This window comes from Tachypleus tridentatus, chromosome 5 (genome assembly GCF_004210375.1).
Source record: "Tachypleus tridentatus isolate NWPU-2018 chromosome 5, ASM421037v1, whole genome shotgun sequence".
Taxonomy (NCBI): domain Eukaryota; kingdom Metazoa; phylum Arthropoda; class Merostomata; order Xiphosura; family Limulidae; genus Tachypleus; species Tachypleus tridentatus.
In genome coordinates, this window is record NC_134829.1 from 28,543,760 (window position 1) to 28,561,111 (window position 17,352).

Consider the following 17,352-nt stretch of genomic DNA (forward strand, 5'->3'; position numbering starts at 1 on the left):
GCCAAGTGCACAAAATTCATCATGAAAGTGAAAATGTCGATTCAATTTTAAACTTAAATCTTTTCTGAATTAAGCTATTTTCTGTTATATAGCCATCATTTTAATATAAAAATTATTTAATAACGGAGACACTAAATTAAGAAATCAACAAATACAGTAGAGTGCCATTAAGCCGCGGACCAGTAAATCGCGAAATCGCTTAAGCCGCTGTAGCAAGTCTTGTGAGCAATGTGAGCGAGGATTATCGCGGCTCACCGCTAATTTAAGAACGTGTAAAAACGCGGCTTACGAATTTAATCCTGGCTTTATAACTTCAAGGGGATATTTAAAAAGGATTTGCTTTAATTTGGGAAATAAATAAAATATATTACAATATAAATCGACCGTTAATCTACCTTATCCGCTCTCTTTGTCAGCTTTATAGAGGCCGCCATTGTTACCGAATCACACATCTCCATACATTAAAGTTAATCCGCGGTAAATCTGTGAAAAAAGTGATCAATAATTAAAGTATTATTTTTAATTCGATAATCCGTTATTCTCGTCGGTGAACTCAGCAAATAACCCGATGTGGCTTTGCTATAAGAAAACACTCACACATTAAAAATTGCAGGTACTGATTACATATTTATTTCTATGTCTTAGCTGAGTACCTCCCGAGGTTCTTACTTTATTCTCTGTGATTCGATAAATAAATGAATTTGGGTAAATAAGAGTGATATGAAACTGAACCAGCCTCATCATTCAACGTGTTAAAATATGTCACCTGTTGTTGTTTTTCAAATACGAAAACACAACACCCCTCTCATTGATGTCGTTTTAGCTTTAACTGTTGTAAGTTTGGGCAATATTGTCTAATTTAAGGTACACGCATAACAACACTCAAATAAAAATAAACGATATATTAAAAAATTCAGTTATAAAAATATTCATCATTAATATTAGTTTGAAATACCACGTTTTACAAGTGACTACTATGTATCTCAGAGTTTCATTAACATTTAGTTCACACTTTTAAAATAAATAAATAAGTAGTCCACTTAATATAGTTTGGTTTGTTTCAGGTATCCTACAAAATCTGCACAAGGGCTATTTATAACCAACAGTACCCACAACCAAAATTACTCTAACTGGATAGTTGGATATAACCCATTGTCCCTATGTATGGAGGATGTTTTTTTTTTTTTATTTATCCTTTGCAGAAACGAGATGTAACTCATGAACCTTCGGACCTATAGTCCAGCACGGCATCCATATATCACTCAATGAACAATTCAATTTCTTTATATTATTTTAAATTTTAACATCTTGCTTTGGTCACTGGTATTAATGGAGGATCCAAGCTCTAGAAAGATTTTTTGAGGCTGTAGAATGTAATAAACTCGTGTAAAGTGCAAACAGCTGATGATATCTATGAGTTACCAATGAGATATTTCACTGGCATGCCCATTTCTTATGGCTGACACTGGTTCCTCCTTTGATAGTGTACTAAGATGAATAACGATTAGCTGCTGGATCACCCGGAACAGAAGGTTGCAACACCTTTTCATTCATTTATTTTCTAATCATATGGCAGTCCAAGCTTATGAAGTAAGTTGAGTAACATTCACAAAATGTAGTGTTTACACTACACTGATAAATACTACTTGCTAGCTCAGAAAGTAAGAGCACAATGCCTCTTCAAACGAGTCTTTGAACTCCTTGCTACTATCTTCAGTTGTGAAAGTTGTTTGTGTATTAGAAATTACATCTACGAGCTCTGGCTGTCCCACCTTTCGTAATCAAGTGGCTATCGTCAAATATTTGAGCGATATCTCCTTCAGTTAAAATCTGTTTGATAGCTCAGAAATCAAAGATGGTTAAGTTCTTTTCGTCCTGTTAATCGATATTACATCTTTTTCCATGTTGTAATTTTATACTTAATTGTTAAAAATAATATTTTACATTATTTTAAAAATATAATGTTTATTGCATTTATTGAAATTAGAAAAAACTTACAAAATGTAACTTCGTCTAAATTTTTATTTCTTCCTTCAGCATGAAATCTGTTAATTTGTGATCTGTAACATTAATTCAGTAACTCCTTGTACTCGTTATATTTAAAGCAACCAAAAACTGCTTGGCAAACTAAGTCGTATAGCCCTAAGTTATATTTTTAGTATATCACTAACTGTTCCAGATTGCATTAGATATTCCTTCATTTACTACAATTATGTTAGGGGGTAGTAATAATCTTAAGTCTAAATAAATGAATTTCTAAGACAAACTATCTCCAATTTCATATTATGCATAACGTATTTTTCAGGTTAAAGTATTTAAGTGTAATTATTAACGTTGGTCTTAATAATACCCAACGGATAGAGTTAGTTAAGCTGATTAATGGATCCAACATTGACTTGCAGTAAACTACACAACCAGTATGCATCTATCAAAAAAGTGGTAGTTCGTTATCCGTGGGCTCGGCATGGCCAAGCGCGTTATGGCATTCGACTCGTAATCCGAGGGTCGCGGGTTCGCATCCCAGTCGCGCCAAACATGCTCGCCCTCTCAGCCGTGGGAGCGTTATAATGTGACGGTCAATCCCACTTTTCGTTGGTAAAAGAGTAGCCCAAGAGTTGGCGGTGGGTGGTGATGACTAGCTGCCTTTCCTCTAGTCTTACACTGCTAAATTAGGGACGGCTAGCACAGATAGCCCTCAAGTAGCTTTGCGCGAAATTCAAAAACAAAAACAAATTAAAGTTACAAGTGCAAGCTCACTAAAGTGACTGGACAATTTAAGAACGTTTTAACCCTCTATACGTCTTTAGCACTTGATACTTTCTTATATAAAAATTAATAACCTCAAAGCAATGCATAAATTAGAAAAGAATAGTTCAAAATATTGCCAATATCTCAAATAATTAATTTTCATCAGCTTTATATTTGCCATTTAACCAAGTTTAAGACTAACGATGTCGCAGTTTCATTCTAACAGTCTAACTAAAAAATTATTTCACAAACAAGAAACGTTATTGGTTAAATCAAAGTCCTAATAGCGTCAATAGCGTGGACACAGTAAATTTGAAAGAGTTTAAACGAATAATTGACCGCATTATAACTCTGTGAATGATAAGTCGCACGCCTTACGCGCTTGGCTTTGAAAGAGTTTCCTTTTAGTTTAGTAATTTAATAGCTTTAGCGGATAAATTTGTTTATTTTAGAATTTCGCGCAAAGCTAGACGAGGAATGTCTGCGCTAGCCGGCTCTAATTTAGCAGCGTAAGACTAGAGGGAATGCAGATAGTCATCACCACTCGCTGCAAACTCTTGGGCTACTCTTTTACCAACGAATAGTGGGATTGATCATCACAGTATAATGTCTCCACGGCTGAAAGAGCGAGCATGTTTGGTTTGACAGGGATTCGAACCCGTGATCCTCAGAGTCGAGCGCCCTAACCACCTGGCTATGACGGGCCGAGCGGATGGAACAACCAATATAGACCAATGAGTCCCTTGTTATCCCTAAAATTGGTTATGCTAATAATTTATTGCTTGCAACTTGCATTCAAACATTAACTTTTGATTAGATAAATCCAAGAAAATCCAATTGGTTCTACTAGCTGATTCCACATCTTGCCATAGGTTTTCTCAAAGCTTTTACGTTACAATACCGCTTCCAAAATCGTCTTTCTTCTTACATAAATTAAGTTTGATTTTTAAGTTTAGGTTCAAAACAAACCTTTTCATAACTTTCAATAAATTGTATACGTAATAAAAAATTGAGATTGTTAGTGTCGATATTTTCCTTGGACTATATGTTGTTGCCGTCATAAAGGTTGAATTCCTTAAAACTAAACATTCTGATATTTTCTGTTAATGGGGTGATGGAATGTGTGAAATTTCTTCTTGATTGCTTAGGAGGTTTTGTCAAAAAGACCCTGCCAATGAAGAAAAATCTTGTCTGGACATGTTAGCAGTATGAGCACTTGAAGTAGAACGCTGGGAATTCTCTGCTTAGGATAGTATTTCATATATACATTGCATTTGTAGTAAAGACTGTATTAATAATTTAAATCGCCAGTATCATAGGCCAGATACTGAACATTTTCAATCGTAAGTAAACTTGTTCAAAATATATTTTATTTAATTCCCTGACTCCGAATTCAAGCTTAAATTTAAAAGTATTGTAAATTAAAATTAAAAAGTCGATAAATGAAAAGGACATCTACAGTAGATTTTGAATTGTGGGTAATACATGACTTAATACATTACTGATTAGGCCTACGTTTATTCAGACGTTTGAATTTGGAAGTTATGTAAGTTATAAAGGTCAACTTAATCTTTCCCTAGCATAGTTTGTGATGACAATGGTAAACTAATAATTAATAATCTGGAAGTTTGTGAACTTTAAAAACACTAAATTGCACGAGAAAATGATGTATAAATACTTAGCACTCGCATGCTTTTTAGTTTCAAATTCAAGTTGGTGAATATTTTAATTTGTATATAGAAAGTTACTGAACTACATCTCCTAGTAGTTGTAATGTTACATTGTGCTACGTTTATTAGTATTAATAATTAAGATAGTACAATGTAAAATTACAACTAATAGTAGTTTTACTACTATTACTACCATGTTACTCGAGCTCTTTTCTTTTTGTTTTACGTACAAGTGCTTCTTAAATTCTTAGGTAGGTCTCGTTCAACGTAACACAGTTATTAATATTACTTAGTTATTACTGTTACTAGATCAAGCCTGGCCTAACATTTATTTAACTGAGGTTCCTTTCTGTGAAACAACAATCAAAAGTAGTAATGTAAGCTTTTGCATTGTAACATGTAACCTTATTCCTGAATGTTCAGAAAGCCTTACAGTCTGATTCAGTTTGACATTACAGAATTAGATACCATATGACTTCCCAAGAAACAACAATGTGCTTAAGATATATATATCAGATTTTCTAAATGAAAGAACAGTAACAATAAAAGGCAAACATCTTAATTTTTTTCTCCATTTACTGGAATACTTCAAGGATCAGTCAACATGCTCTACCTAAATGATAAATATTTACCTACCAAAGATGAAACTCAAAAGTCTTCCAGTTTGCTGATGGCATAACAGTATAGCCCTTGTGAACCTCAATATAAGGAGCAAAACACATGAAAAAATATCTTTACAGTTGTGATGCTCCAAATGGAGAGTAGACCTAAACCTGGAAAAAGCAATGTTTGTTGATATCATATTTACAGGTAGTTTTGCAAAAGAATGAAAGAAATAAACCTATCTTACATATATAATGCATAAATACAATCTACCAATGCAGCTCATGTTCTAGGTATTACACATGATACCAGACTAACCTGGAAACAGTATATCACAAGGATCAAATAGAAAGCCATATTAAGACTCAATATCCTTAAAGCTCTTAAACAGACTAAAAAATAAAAATAAAGCTAACACTATACACAGTGCTTGTGTTCCAAATCTTTAAATATGGATGCCATACAATATGAAACATATCAGTTAACAATTAGCTAAAATTACAGAGTACAAAAGAAAGCAGTCAGAATAATAACCTAATTATGCTCAAAAAGAACTCCACAAATGTAAGAAGCTATTCTGCATGAATGAAAGTTATATCTCACTTTGAGGGATTCTTTGCAAAAAGTAAAGCATGGAAACTGTATTCTCTGAAATTTGATTATAGCAATCTGAGTTCAGTGGCTTTTAAAAGATAGAAAATACTTAGTCTAAAGGAAGTTACAACTGTAAGAGACTATTGCAGATAGGAATATTGCCTATGTAGAGCATTACTTACGGTCTGTTTAGCTAGAATCATGAGGTTACACATCACAAATGGAAATATTTTACATTTAAGATATTCCAATCTGCTAAGAAGCTAGCATCAAAACAAAAGAGGACAGCAGCACTCCCCCAAGCTTTAAAAAAGGTCTCCTAATTAAGAAAGAGAAGAAAAAGAAGTCCAGAATTCATCATTCATCCTCAATTCCCTCTCCTTCCTTATGTTTCTCTTATTTTTTGGCTTTATTCCTGCTCCTCACCTTTACCTTCCAGTATAAACTTTATCCTCCTATCTACTCTAACTCTCACAGTTTTTCAGTTCTCCACCACGTCACCGTTAAAAACCCCTAGGACAGAAGAAGGATCTCAATCCCAGAACTTCTGTAAAGAAAATCTTCACCTCAGAGTTTCTGATCATCATCATAAACATATACAGTTCAATCTTCATAATGCTTTCCTTTCTCAGATGTTATGATAACCTTCCTGTCATTTCTGGTTGACAGTTCTTCACTGTACTTGTAATCAAACAATTTTGTTTTTACTCCATCGAAATATATCTAATACCTGATATTTCTTTATAGTTCATATCTTTAAAAATTGTTATTACTTTGCATTCTCTTCCTTACAATATATAAGTTATTACAATATTCTTTTTACAAGGCAACTATATTCTAGTTGAGATCTGACCAGAGCCTTAAAATTTTGTTCATGCAAATAACCATGCAACCTGGTATGGCACTTGCAATCTGTTTGTTATGAGATTGAATTCTATTACCAAACACGCCTGCTTTTTAAGTCATGGGGACATTATGGTGTGGCAATCAATTCTACTATTCATTAGCGAAGATCACCCTATGAGTTGACAATGAGTGATGTTCACTTGGTGTTTCCTTTCTATGCTATCACTTAAAAATTACAGCTGGTTAATGCAATTAACTCTTGAGTATGTTTGTTCAAAATTCAATAAAACAAACCAAATAAGTTTAGGTTTGTCTTATCACTCTCATTCACGTATTCAAATAAATTCTCTCATATTTGTAATTCATTTTGATTTCATCTACATTCTTGACTAAGTATCAAATCATTTGTAATATTGATACCTCTACACATTGTTCATGTTATATACAAACATGTAAAAAGTAGAATAACTATGCTTTAAGGACATACTTAAAAAATCACAAACAATATTGATCCTAGCAGACTGCCTTGTTACCTCCTTTCATTCTGATGCAGTACTGTTTACCTAAATGTGTTGTCTTCTTCTGATAAGCAATTTTCTATACATCTGATAATTTCAGTATGTGTTATAAATATTCATTATACTTATTAATCTCTTATTTGGTGCAGTATTGGGTGCTTTCACATAATCCATGTAAATTACATAAGGTTGTATGCTGTTATGAGTGTTAGTCTGTTTATCTAAGTTTGGAGTTTAGAGAATACACAAGAAAAGAAAATAACAGTCAGTTAATATCAATCTTTTTTTTTTGTGAAGTATTTGTTACAGAAATTAAGGGTAAACTAGTAGTTGTTTAGTTACAACAAGTTATATATATTTATATAACAATTTGTTCATATTTAAAGGTCCTTAGTTGTTGATTCATAGGTTTTGAAAGTTATTTTGAGTACATCTGGTTCTCTACTTCTATTCATCTCCCCCATTGTCTCATAATTCTCTTTCCTTTCTTCTCGGGATCCCATTTTTCACCCATCAAGGCTTTATAAGCCTTGATAAGCTTTGTTATAATTCTCAATAGAAACTTTTCAATTGATTTGTACTTTTTGAAACCAATTTGGGAATTACTTAAGACATTATTATTTTGTAAAAAAAAACAATAATTCTGTTATAAAGTATGTGTTCTAAAACACATGCAAATGCAGATAAAATAGATATTGGTCAATAATTTTCCACAAAATCTGGATGACCACTCTTGTAAATGGAAATGGTTTTAGCAGTTTGAAGAATTTGGGGAAATTATTTCGTAGTATGTTCTTTATATACATGTAAAGTTAAGGGTTTAATAATTGGTTTGTGAGCAGATTTAATCAAGTAAGGTAACTTAGACTTGCTTATTGATCCCTGTAACTTCTGCTGTGCAGCAAGTAAACAGATCATTTTCATCCTCTTTTATCACAAAAGTAACTTGAACATAAAAATTTTATATTTTTGTTCTCTGTTCTGTATATTCTCTCACAACCTGCTTTTTCACTCTGCTCTTCTCTCTCTATAAGACTTTCATAATTTTTCCAATAAACAGGCTGCTAACAAATTCTTGTATTACACCCTTAATATTTCTAATCAGACATCAAAAATTTAAAAACCCAATAAAAGAGAATGAGTTTGGTACTTGTACATTAGCATATGGCATTAGACATTCATGTTTTCAATATAATAGCAAGTATTAATTCGTTACTTAATGTATGTTGCTGAATAAACTTTGGCCAAGTTCAACATGATATTAATAGTTAAATTCTGTTGGAATCTTACAGTAGTTCATGGGATAGGCAAAAAAAGAACACACAACTTTGAAGGTTATACACTGTTCGTAAAGTGATAAGCATTTTATATGATCAGACGTAAAGTAGGTTTATGTTTTCAGAAGTAGTGTTCTTTGTATAGTAGTAATAAGTAAAGAAAAATAATATCAGGATGATAGTGTTTAACATCAAAATTGATAATTCGTTGAGAAATTTGAAAAAAATTCATGATGCATTAAAAGACATAATTCTGTCCGTTAGGTTTTATTTTTTTCAAATGCTTACGTTATATAACTATTTAAAAAGTATTGTTTGTGACTGATACTTTTTGTCTTGAAAAGATGAATAAAGAAAAGAACATTGCTGTTCCAAGTTTCTCTTATCTTCAACAAAATGGGAAACCAAAAAGATTTACTAGTTATTTCTCAGATATGGCAACTTGGATCAGAAAAGATGTCTGTGAAGCCATTGATTCTGGACTTCTAAACATTCAAATGACTGGCCCGAGACACTGTGAAGTAGTAAAGGTAAAGTCTTTGTAACTGATCTTCTGACATGATAAATACAATTTTTTTTTTAATTACTGTTGAACAAACACACATTTATAAAATCAAATTCTTCACTAGTGTATTGCCATAAAACTAGATTTGTTTTTAAATGTCTCTCTCACTTAATGAAACATTTCAAGAAAAACAAAAAAGATTTAGCTTGTATGGAAAAACAAATTTTTGTTGTGGTTTGTAAGGGATGTATCAGTGAAAGGGTTGGAAGCTTAAAATATGAATGTAAGATCAGACAAGAAACTGTATTGTTGGAAGTGTTGTTTATTTCCAAAACAGTGCCAATGTTTTTTTATTTGATTTAGAAAATATAATAAAAAGGAAGCAAAACCTACATCGCCATTGTTATTAACTTGGAAATTTGTTTTTTCTTCAATGGACATTTCTGTAGACCAGTAAAAAGTGGATCATTGGTTGAAAACCACTGATTTAAGGCATGTACAGCTTTTGGTCATGAGATTTCTCTGGAGTTATAAAAATAACAAGTGAATAATGTGGGAATTTTTGAGTGAAGCTGCAGGGTCATAAACAGAAATATCTGCAGAGTGTAAAAACTACAGCAAATATGATTTCAAATGATTATTGTAGGCTGTATCAGAGGAAAGAACATAAAACCGTAAGGCATATTACAAGAAGACTATAAAATGATATATGTTTTAAGTCAAATTAAAAATTTATTTAGTGAATAAGTAAGCTAAGATAAAGTGAAATAATGTGTGACTGAAGATATATGTACATTATGTTACACAGGAATATATGTTTTACAAAATATGAAACATTTTTTACTTCATAATGAAATTTTATGAAGTGCATAAACATGTAAGGTGGTAAGTAACTGCTTTATCATTATTCAACTAGGTTATGGCTATTATACTTTAGTGTAATTCCTTCATAAGCAAAGGGTAAAAATAAAAAACTGTTCAAAGAAACGTATTATGTTGAGAGTACTGATTTGCCCAGTATAAATGAAATGACAAACACTTAAATTTCTGAACTGTTTAATGAAAGAGAAGAAAGAAAACAGTTTCCTTTAGTCTGGTCTTTTATCATGTTTAAAAACAGTTAGTTCTTTTTTTCTCATTTTTGACTCATCTGTTTAAAGGTTTTGTAGCTTGTTTTCATGCTGATAATAATATTCTAGAATATTAATTGCTTGTGCTCAGTTCTATTAACTAAATGGACATCAATGTCTACAATTTAGACAAGGAGAAAGTAGTTGAAACTAAGTTCAGTGTTATAGTTTTCAGTGGTAAAGAATATTAAATGAAGTAGTGTCAAACATATCAAAACTGCTTTTGGAAGGCTTATTATCATTCAGTCAAACCTAAATTTCATGGCTTGAAAGAAAATCAAAGGTCATCTGATGATTACCATGTGAGTTTAACAGGAAGTTGCAAAATGTAAGTAAAATAAATGTATATTTTAGTAACAGTGATGTATCAACTTCGTAGCTCATCTAAACAGGTGTTACTCAAAATACATCACAACTAACAAAAAAATTATTATTAAATATAGAATATTTGGACAGAATAGATGAAAGTGACATATTTGTTGTATATCTATTTTAACTAATGTAAATTTAAAATTACCTTCACAAAAAAATTACAATCTGAATATGATATAATCATAAATGAAAAAATAAACACAATGAGATAAATATATTATTTTCAGATCTTCAAATAGCATAATACATGTGTAATGACAGAATTTTGTAAGTTAATGTAGAAATAGATTATTTTGCTTATGTGCTATGGTATATGACACCAAATTAAGATTTCATAATATATGGAAGACTCCAGCAAACTCTTCAGTGAACATTTTGTTCCAGTATATTGAGCTTGCATGTATTTATCAATAAAATCTCAATATGATCCTTGCTTAATTATGTATTTGACCATATGTATTTTAAATGGGATATAAGGTTCACCATAAATTTGTGATGCCATTACTCATCAAACAAATATTTTGATATATAGATCATGTGTTTTTTCAGGTTATGTTTATGGATTTATTACATTTTAAACAACCTGCTAAGATATCTGGTATGATAAATATTTTGCTCTTTCATATCTTCTTAATAAAGTAGTAACATCAAGAAGATAAGGCCAGAACTCAATGTTTATATTATGTTACAAATCATGTAACATACTTGTGTCATCATTGCCATACACAAAGTATTTATTTTTACTAATAGTATGTTATTGTAGCTGCATACTTCCATTACCTTGACCTATTTTTCAGTAGGGCTGAATTGCAGCACCAGTGATTTTTTCAACCTTTTTGTTACTTGAGGCAATGGTTCTCAACCCTTTTCACTTTATGTCTACCAAAACTTTTGTAAATATTGTACCGACTGTGAGAAGTATATATAGTATATGACATCTCAATATAAAGTATCTGGAATGTAGATAGTTATATTTAATAGCATCATTGATAATCTAATTTCTAAACTGTTACTGTGTTTAGTCCTATTCATTGTCATAGCTAAGAACCCAATCTCAAAGAGATATATGGATTAGAAAGGAAGCAAAACCTACATCGCCATTGTTATTAACTTGGAAATTTGTTTTTTCTTCAATGGACATTTCTGTAGACCAGTAAAAAGTGGATCATTGGTTGAAAACCACTGATTTAAGGCATGTACAGCTTTTGGTCATGAGATTTCTCTGGAGTTATAAAAATAACAAGTGAATAATGTGGGAATAAATTTTTTAAAAGCAGTACATATCTTTCTAGTGTGAAAAAAGAAAAATTGAAGACACTTCTGGCAGTTATATCAAACGCATTACTGATAATCAGACCAGCATCATAGCAGTGTTTCTCAAGGAAGCAGTTGATGAGATGCTCCAGAAGAGGCATGTAGACCATAAGATCAGTTTGGAAAATGTGTTCTTTTTCTATGCTCTACCAGTTCAAGCTCATCGCATCTTTATATATTTTCTTATGTAGCAAATAAATAATAATTTCATCACTTCATTTAATAGTAGTAAGATTAATGTTTTTGTAATTAGTTTTGCTTAAGTACAGTGCATATGAATGAAACAGGGATGGGTAGATTTCAGGTTTTATAAAACATTTGATCTAAGAAAATCTTGTGGCTACTGGGTAGTATACCTAGGTGATTGTTTTTAAAAACTGTGACTGTCATAATTAGGTTGGGGATCAAATTCCCAAACACAGCTGTTTCTTCCACTGAATATATTTATAAGTAATTTATACCTGTTAACAGAATAGTATATTCAATAACCAAATTTAAATCTCTATGTTTTTATAAATATGTATCAAACAAGACTAACCACTGGCTTTTGGCTGTGAAAGAGTGCTCTGTCCTACCAAAAAGGTTAGACAGGAAAAATCTTGAGATGCAGTTTTTAATGGCTGAAGATTATAAAAATGATACACTTAGTGTAATAGAGTTACTACTAAAGCTGTCACATCTGACCTGGGAAAGACTTGATAACATACTCCATGCCTTTAGTTTTTAGATTAACCAAGCTATAAACTAAAGGCATGTGCTCATTTTTCACTGTTTTCATGGCATTTTAAGCATATTAAAACCAATTTTAATGTTATTTTTCTACCTCTTGACAAAGTTTCTACTTTTTTATAACTTATTTTAGTAATATTCAATTCATAAGTAATCTCTCAAAACAAAACTTGTACTTAAAGGTAATGCTTACGATTAAAAATAATAATAATTAGTTTTAACATTCAGTTTCTGCTTTATACTACATAATGGACCATTCTTGTGATATCTGTTTGTTTTTTTAATTACAATTCCTAGGGCCTAGCATGGCCTGGTGGTTATGGCATTTGACTTGCACTTTGAGGATCATGATTTGAATCCCTGTTACCAAACATACTCATCCTATATGGTTGCTATCTATGCAAGCCAGATGGGTATAAAAATTCTTGGCTTACAACACTATTGATCCCAAACTGGTAGAGATTGTAACTGTAAAATATATATACATATGTAGTTTGTAATGCTTTGTTTTTCTGTAGAAACAAATCTCAGGTTGTTACAGATGTATTAAGTGAAATTCCACTATAATGCTTTACCTGTTACTACATATTAGCTTTCCTCAGTGTAGGAAAATTACAACTTTAGAGTGTTTGATTGTTAATTTAAAGTGCACATGCATGCTTGTGCAGGATTTCAAAGTGTTGAGAATTAGAATCAAGTTACCAATGTGTCATGATCCAAGCTATTAGTTTTTCAAAACAGAAAGAAAACTCTCAAAGAATGAAAAATTTATTAACTCTTTCAGTGTGAGCTCAGTCAATTTGACCTGTTTGTACTTTTTTTAAATCTTTATAAGCTCAATACTTCTAGTTTTTAATATAGTGTGCATATCTTCACAAAATTTGGATTTTTTACAGTTACATTATAAGTCTTTCATGTGCAGAAAATCATATTTTTAATAAACTAAAATAAAAATTTGTCTATTAAAATATTGAGTATTTGTTTTATACAGTATGTAAAAAGTAATTTTCATGTTAAGAGTAAAAATACTTTTTCTCATTTCCAAAATCTCAAATTTCCTTTGTGTAATTTCTTAAAGCTTTGAAATACATTTCAAACATCTTTTCTTCAGTAAATCTTTATATTTTATCTGTTATTTTTCTACCCAAAATCAAAATGGCATTGGTCAATTTGACCAACCTTGTAAACACAAAAAATCAAAATTTAGGTTACCCTTTTTTCTTTCTTGAGTGACTACAAATTGTTAAATGAAACTACATTCATTTAGCCTAAGTAGCTTTAAACTCATAAGAATGTGTATCTGTTTAAAATTAAATATTATTATTTTATTGCCCTTTGAACTGTGCTAACTACTATCCGTTGCAAATCACTTGTGGCACATATGCAGCTCATGTTATGCTATTGAATTACATTACTCACATGCTGCTTGTGTGCTTCTCTCATGAAACATTTTTATGATATTATTATTATTACTTATTTTACGTAATCTAATTTTAACTAACCTAAAACATCTCTATTTTATACAACAAAAACCTAGAATAATGATATGCAGAAAGTAGACAATTTTTCCCATCTCTCTCAGTTTTTGTGGCTTTGTAACTGTGCAACAAGAACCATTACAAATTCATGAAAGCTAGTTGTTAAGTTTTTAACTGGAGCATTGTTTGTATTCTGAATGCAATTGAGTATTATCTTTACTGAACACGGTGTTATGCAGTATATCATTTAACAGATGGAAACCTTCACTTCCTAGCAGTTTTGTGTAATATACAATTAACTAGTACTCAATCCTGGAAGAGAAGGTGTGTCAGAAAGGGTCTGATTTCTGATTGATAGCTCTGTAACTGAATAAAATAGAAAGCTATAAAAAAATGGTTTGTCCGAGCAATAATGATTCTATAGTGAGTTTAATTTCTTACTCCTTCAAGGAGTAGTGAAAAAATTAAAAAAGACAAGATGCCTAGGGAAAATATGAAATTTTTTTAAATAGATAATTTAATGATTTCAGTCAAACGTGATAATATTTCAGTTATCTAATTAACAAGTTTTCAAAAGTGAAGGCTTGCAAAATATATCTGTGTATTGGATGTTGGCCCGGCATGGCCAAGCGTGTTAAGGCGTGTACTTCGTAATCCGAGGGTTGCGGGTTCGTGCCTGAGTCGCGCCAAACATGCTCTCCCTCCCAGCCGTGGGGGCGTTATAATGTGATGGTCAATCCCACTATTCGTTGGTAAAAGAGTAGCCCAAGAGTTGGCGGTGGGTGGTGATGACTAGCTGCCTTTCCTCTAGTCTTACACTGCTAAATTAGGGACGGCTAGCATAGATAGCCCTCGAGTAGCTTTGTGAGAAATTCAAAAACAAACAAATGTATTGGATGTTACATAAGCTAAGTGAATTGACTTTTTCATGAATAGTATGAGATAAGGCACTGAAGATCTGCATTTTGTTACCTTATCACATGTTCAGGTTTATGTAGGGAAGAAAATCATGGTATTTCTGTTAATTAGTTTTGCTGTTAAAAAATAACTAAAATTGAGCCATGGCCCTCTAGTTTTCTGATATAATACTCTTCTCTGTTTTATTTTAATTCAGTTTTTTGTCCAGTTGTGTGAGTTTTTTTATTACATGAACTTGTTTTGTTTTAATTATTCAGATTATTGTTATCTTTCCTAACTTAATGTATCCAAATATTACTATATATGAATTTATTTTGTTGTTTTTCTGCATGCACAAATTTTATAAAATTGTTTTTTATTTTTAATTGAAATTAATTTTTTGAACAGTGTTTTCATCTTAGGATAAAAAATTATTAGCTAAAATAAAGAAGTATTAACTAAACATTTTAAATTATACCTGAATTTGAAGCAAATTATAGTCCAAATCTGAAATAGAGTGAATCACACATTATAATGTTATGCAAAGCTTTCTTACTTTGAATCCTGAATAATATCTTAGAAAGTATTAGATTGATGGTAAATAATAGTATATTTCTGAAGGTTGGAGGAACCAGAAGATTCAGAAATCAATTGGGAAGAAGGGGTTGTTATTTTGGAAAAGTACAGAATTATTTACTTAAGTTTACCAGAATCTGTAAGTATATGCTTTATGCGGGTCTTCTATCTCTATTCTTTTATGTGTTTTTTAAGCTAACAGTAGGATATAATACTTTTCAATAACTTCTACTTAATTATAATTTTGACCAAGTTAAATTAGCAGTGAGATAAATATATTTTTAATTTTAATTTACAGAAGGATATTTACATTATTTTGTCTTTGTATTTCTCAAGTTAAGTCAATAAGATAGCATGTTCTACATTTCTTTTTCTTTCATTAAAATTTTGCATTGAGATTTTGTAATAATAACTGCTTTTAAACTTTATGTTATCCTCAAAATGTACAGCTGTTGATTATTTTCATAGTCTTTATTCATAATATATGTAGCAACATCAACTAACCAAATGTAGAGCTGGGTGATATAATGGATTAATTGATACCCATAAGCATTGATTACATCACTCGTTTTCTCATGAACTAATCACTTAATGAAATTATGATTAACTGATTAATGTCACAAGAGTAATCGAGTAATTAAAGTTTTTATTATTTCAACAGTTGATTAATTGGTCAATGATTCAATATATTGACTTTAAAATAAATGATAAAAATTAGTTATTTTGGTCACTACTGTTCTTTATTATTGCAACAGTTGATTACTTGAAAGTATGACTGATTTGGTTTTCATGAAAATGATCAACTAATTAAGATTAAGGTGTCTGATAAATTACTGTTTTTGATTATTCCAACTATTCAAATCCAAATATTACCATAATGTTAATTCATCTTCTGAACACGAAGCTGCATGGTAGGTGAGTGGCAAGGGGTACTATGAGATAAATTCGTTTATCCTCTCTTTGTTATTGCAAAGCTACTAAGATTATCTGTTATTGGCACTAACTTGGAACTTCTGACTAGAAGGAAGTCATCTAGCTGGCAGCACCCACTGCAAACTCTCTGACTATTTAAGTGTAAATGTACTGTTGCTATTGTTATTGTGTTATGTTTCTAACTTATAACTGTGTGACCTTATTATTTAACTTTGTGTGAGTAGGTATAGATGTAGAGGAGAGGTTCAAGAGAGAAAACCCTTACCCATCATTTTCAGAAATAATAAGTATTATTTATTTTCATGTAAGCTGGTGAAAATTGTATTGCCTTATTGTTTTAGTTTAGAATAAATTTACAAATTATCAGTTAATGAGCCCATCAGTTACTAACTAGTAAATACCACTAATTACCCAATTTTATCCACATGTTATTAACTAAACAATAAGTTGTGTTTCTTTACAAATACGTCTTAGCACAAAATTTGGGACTTTCTTCTAATATCAGATGTCACACCTCCTAAAAACAATAAAATTGCTTTTGGCTCAAATATTTGATTAAGACTTGTGGCAAGTATGCACTGTGCATAGGTAGGAGCTGTAAATAATAATTTTAAGGGGTTGTTAGTTTTGTCTTTTGTTCAGCATTTCTGGATTATCTACTTTTAACATGTAGTAAATTTGTTATATTTTATGTAACCATAAGAGAATATTTTCTACATTTTTGCAAGCTCTATATTTCCACTTTTTGTTTTGACTGTATAATTACTGTACTTAATCCACTACTTTTTTCTTTAATTCTGTGTTTGTATGTGTGTGTAGTCAAGATCTAAATGGGATATTTCAAATTCCTCTTCCATGATGTTAGGTGTTCAAGTTATTGTACTAACTCTTGTATTTTTTTTTATTTTGAATTAAATACTTGTACTTATTTCTGTTTCTTGTAAGTTCCACATAATATGTATGTATAATTACAGAAAACTGGAACTTTTGCTATCCAAGTAGATAAATTTGACTATCTGGGTGAGCCACTCTCTTCTTTAATGAAAGATTACCCATTTGTGTAAGTATTTGTGTAAAAAACTAAACAGTTTTTTTGAGTAATTGAAATTATTAAAAATTGTTTTGTAGCATGTGTTTGGTTTTTTTAGGTATTTTGTTATGT

General features: G+C 31.0%; 1 protein-coding gene across 4 annotated transcripts in view; it reads left to right on the forward strand.

The window, feature by feature from the left end:
* The first annotated feature begins 3,958 nt into the window (after positions 1 to 3,958).
* LOC143250809 (uncharacterized) overlaps positions 3,959 to 17,352 on the forward strand; it is a 29,916-nt gene continuing 16,522 nt past the window's right edge. For 3 of the 4 annotated variants that reach the window (XR_013028365.1, XM_076501831.1, XM_076501834.1), the window contains exons 1-5: positions 4,216 to 4,294; positions 8,601 to 8,786; positions 11,556 to 11,674; positions 15,303 to 15,396; positions 17,165 to 17,250. Coding sequence is in view for 3 of the 4 variants with exons in the window: in XM_076501831.1 (XP_076357946.1) it covers positions 8,601 to 8,786; positions 11,556 to 11,674; positions 15,303 to 15,396; positions 17,165 to 17,250 (485 nt within the window). In the remaining variant the exon portion in view is untranslated. Of the gene's footprint in view, positions 4,092 to 4,215; positions 4,295 to 8,600; positions 8,787 to 11,555; positions 11,675 to 15,302; positions 15,397 to 17,164; positions 17,251 to 17,352 lie in introns of those variants that run through there. The other variant, XM_076501833.1, reaches the window with a different exon arrangement.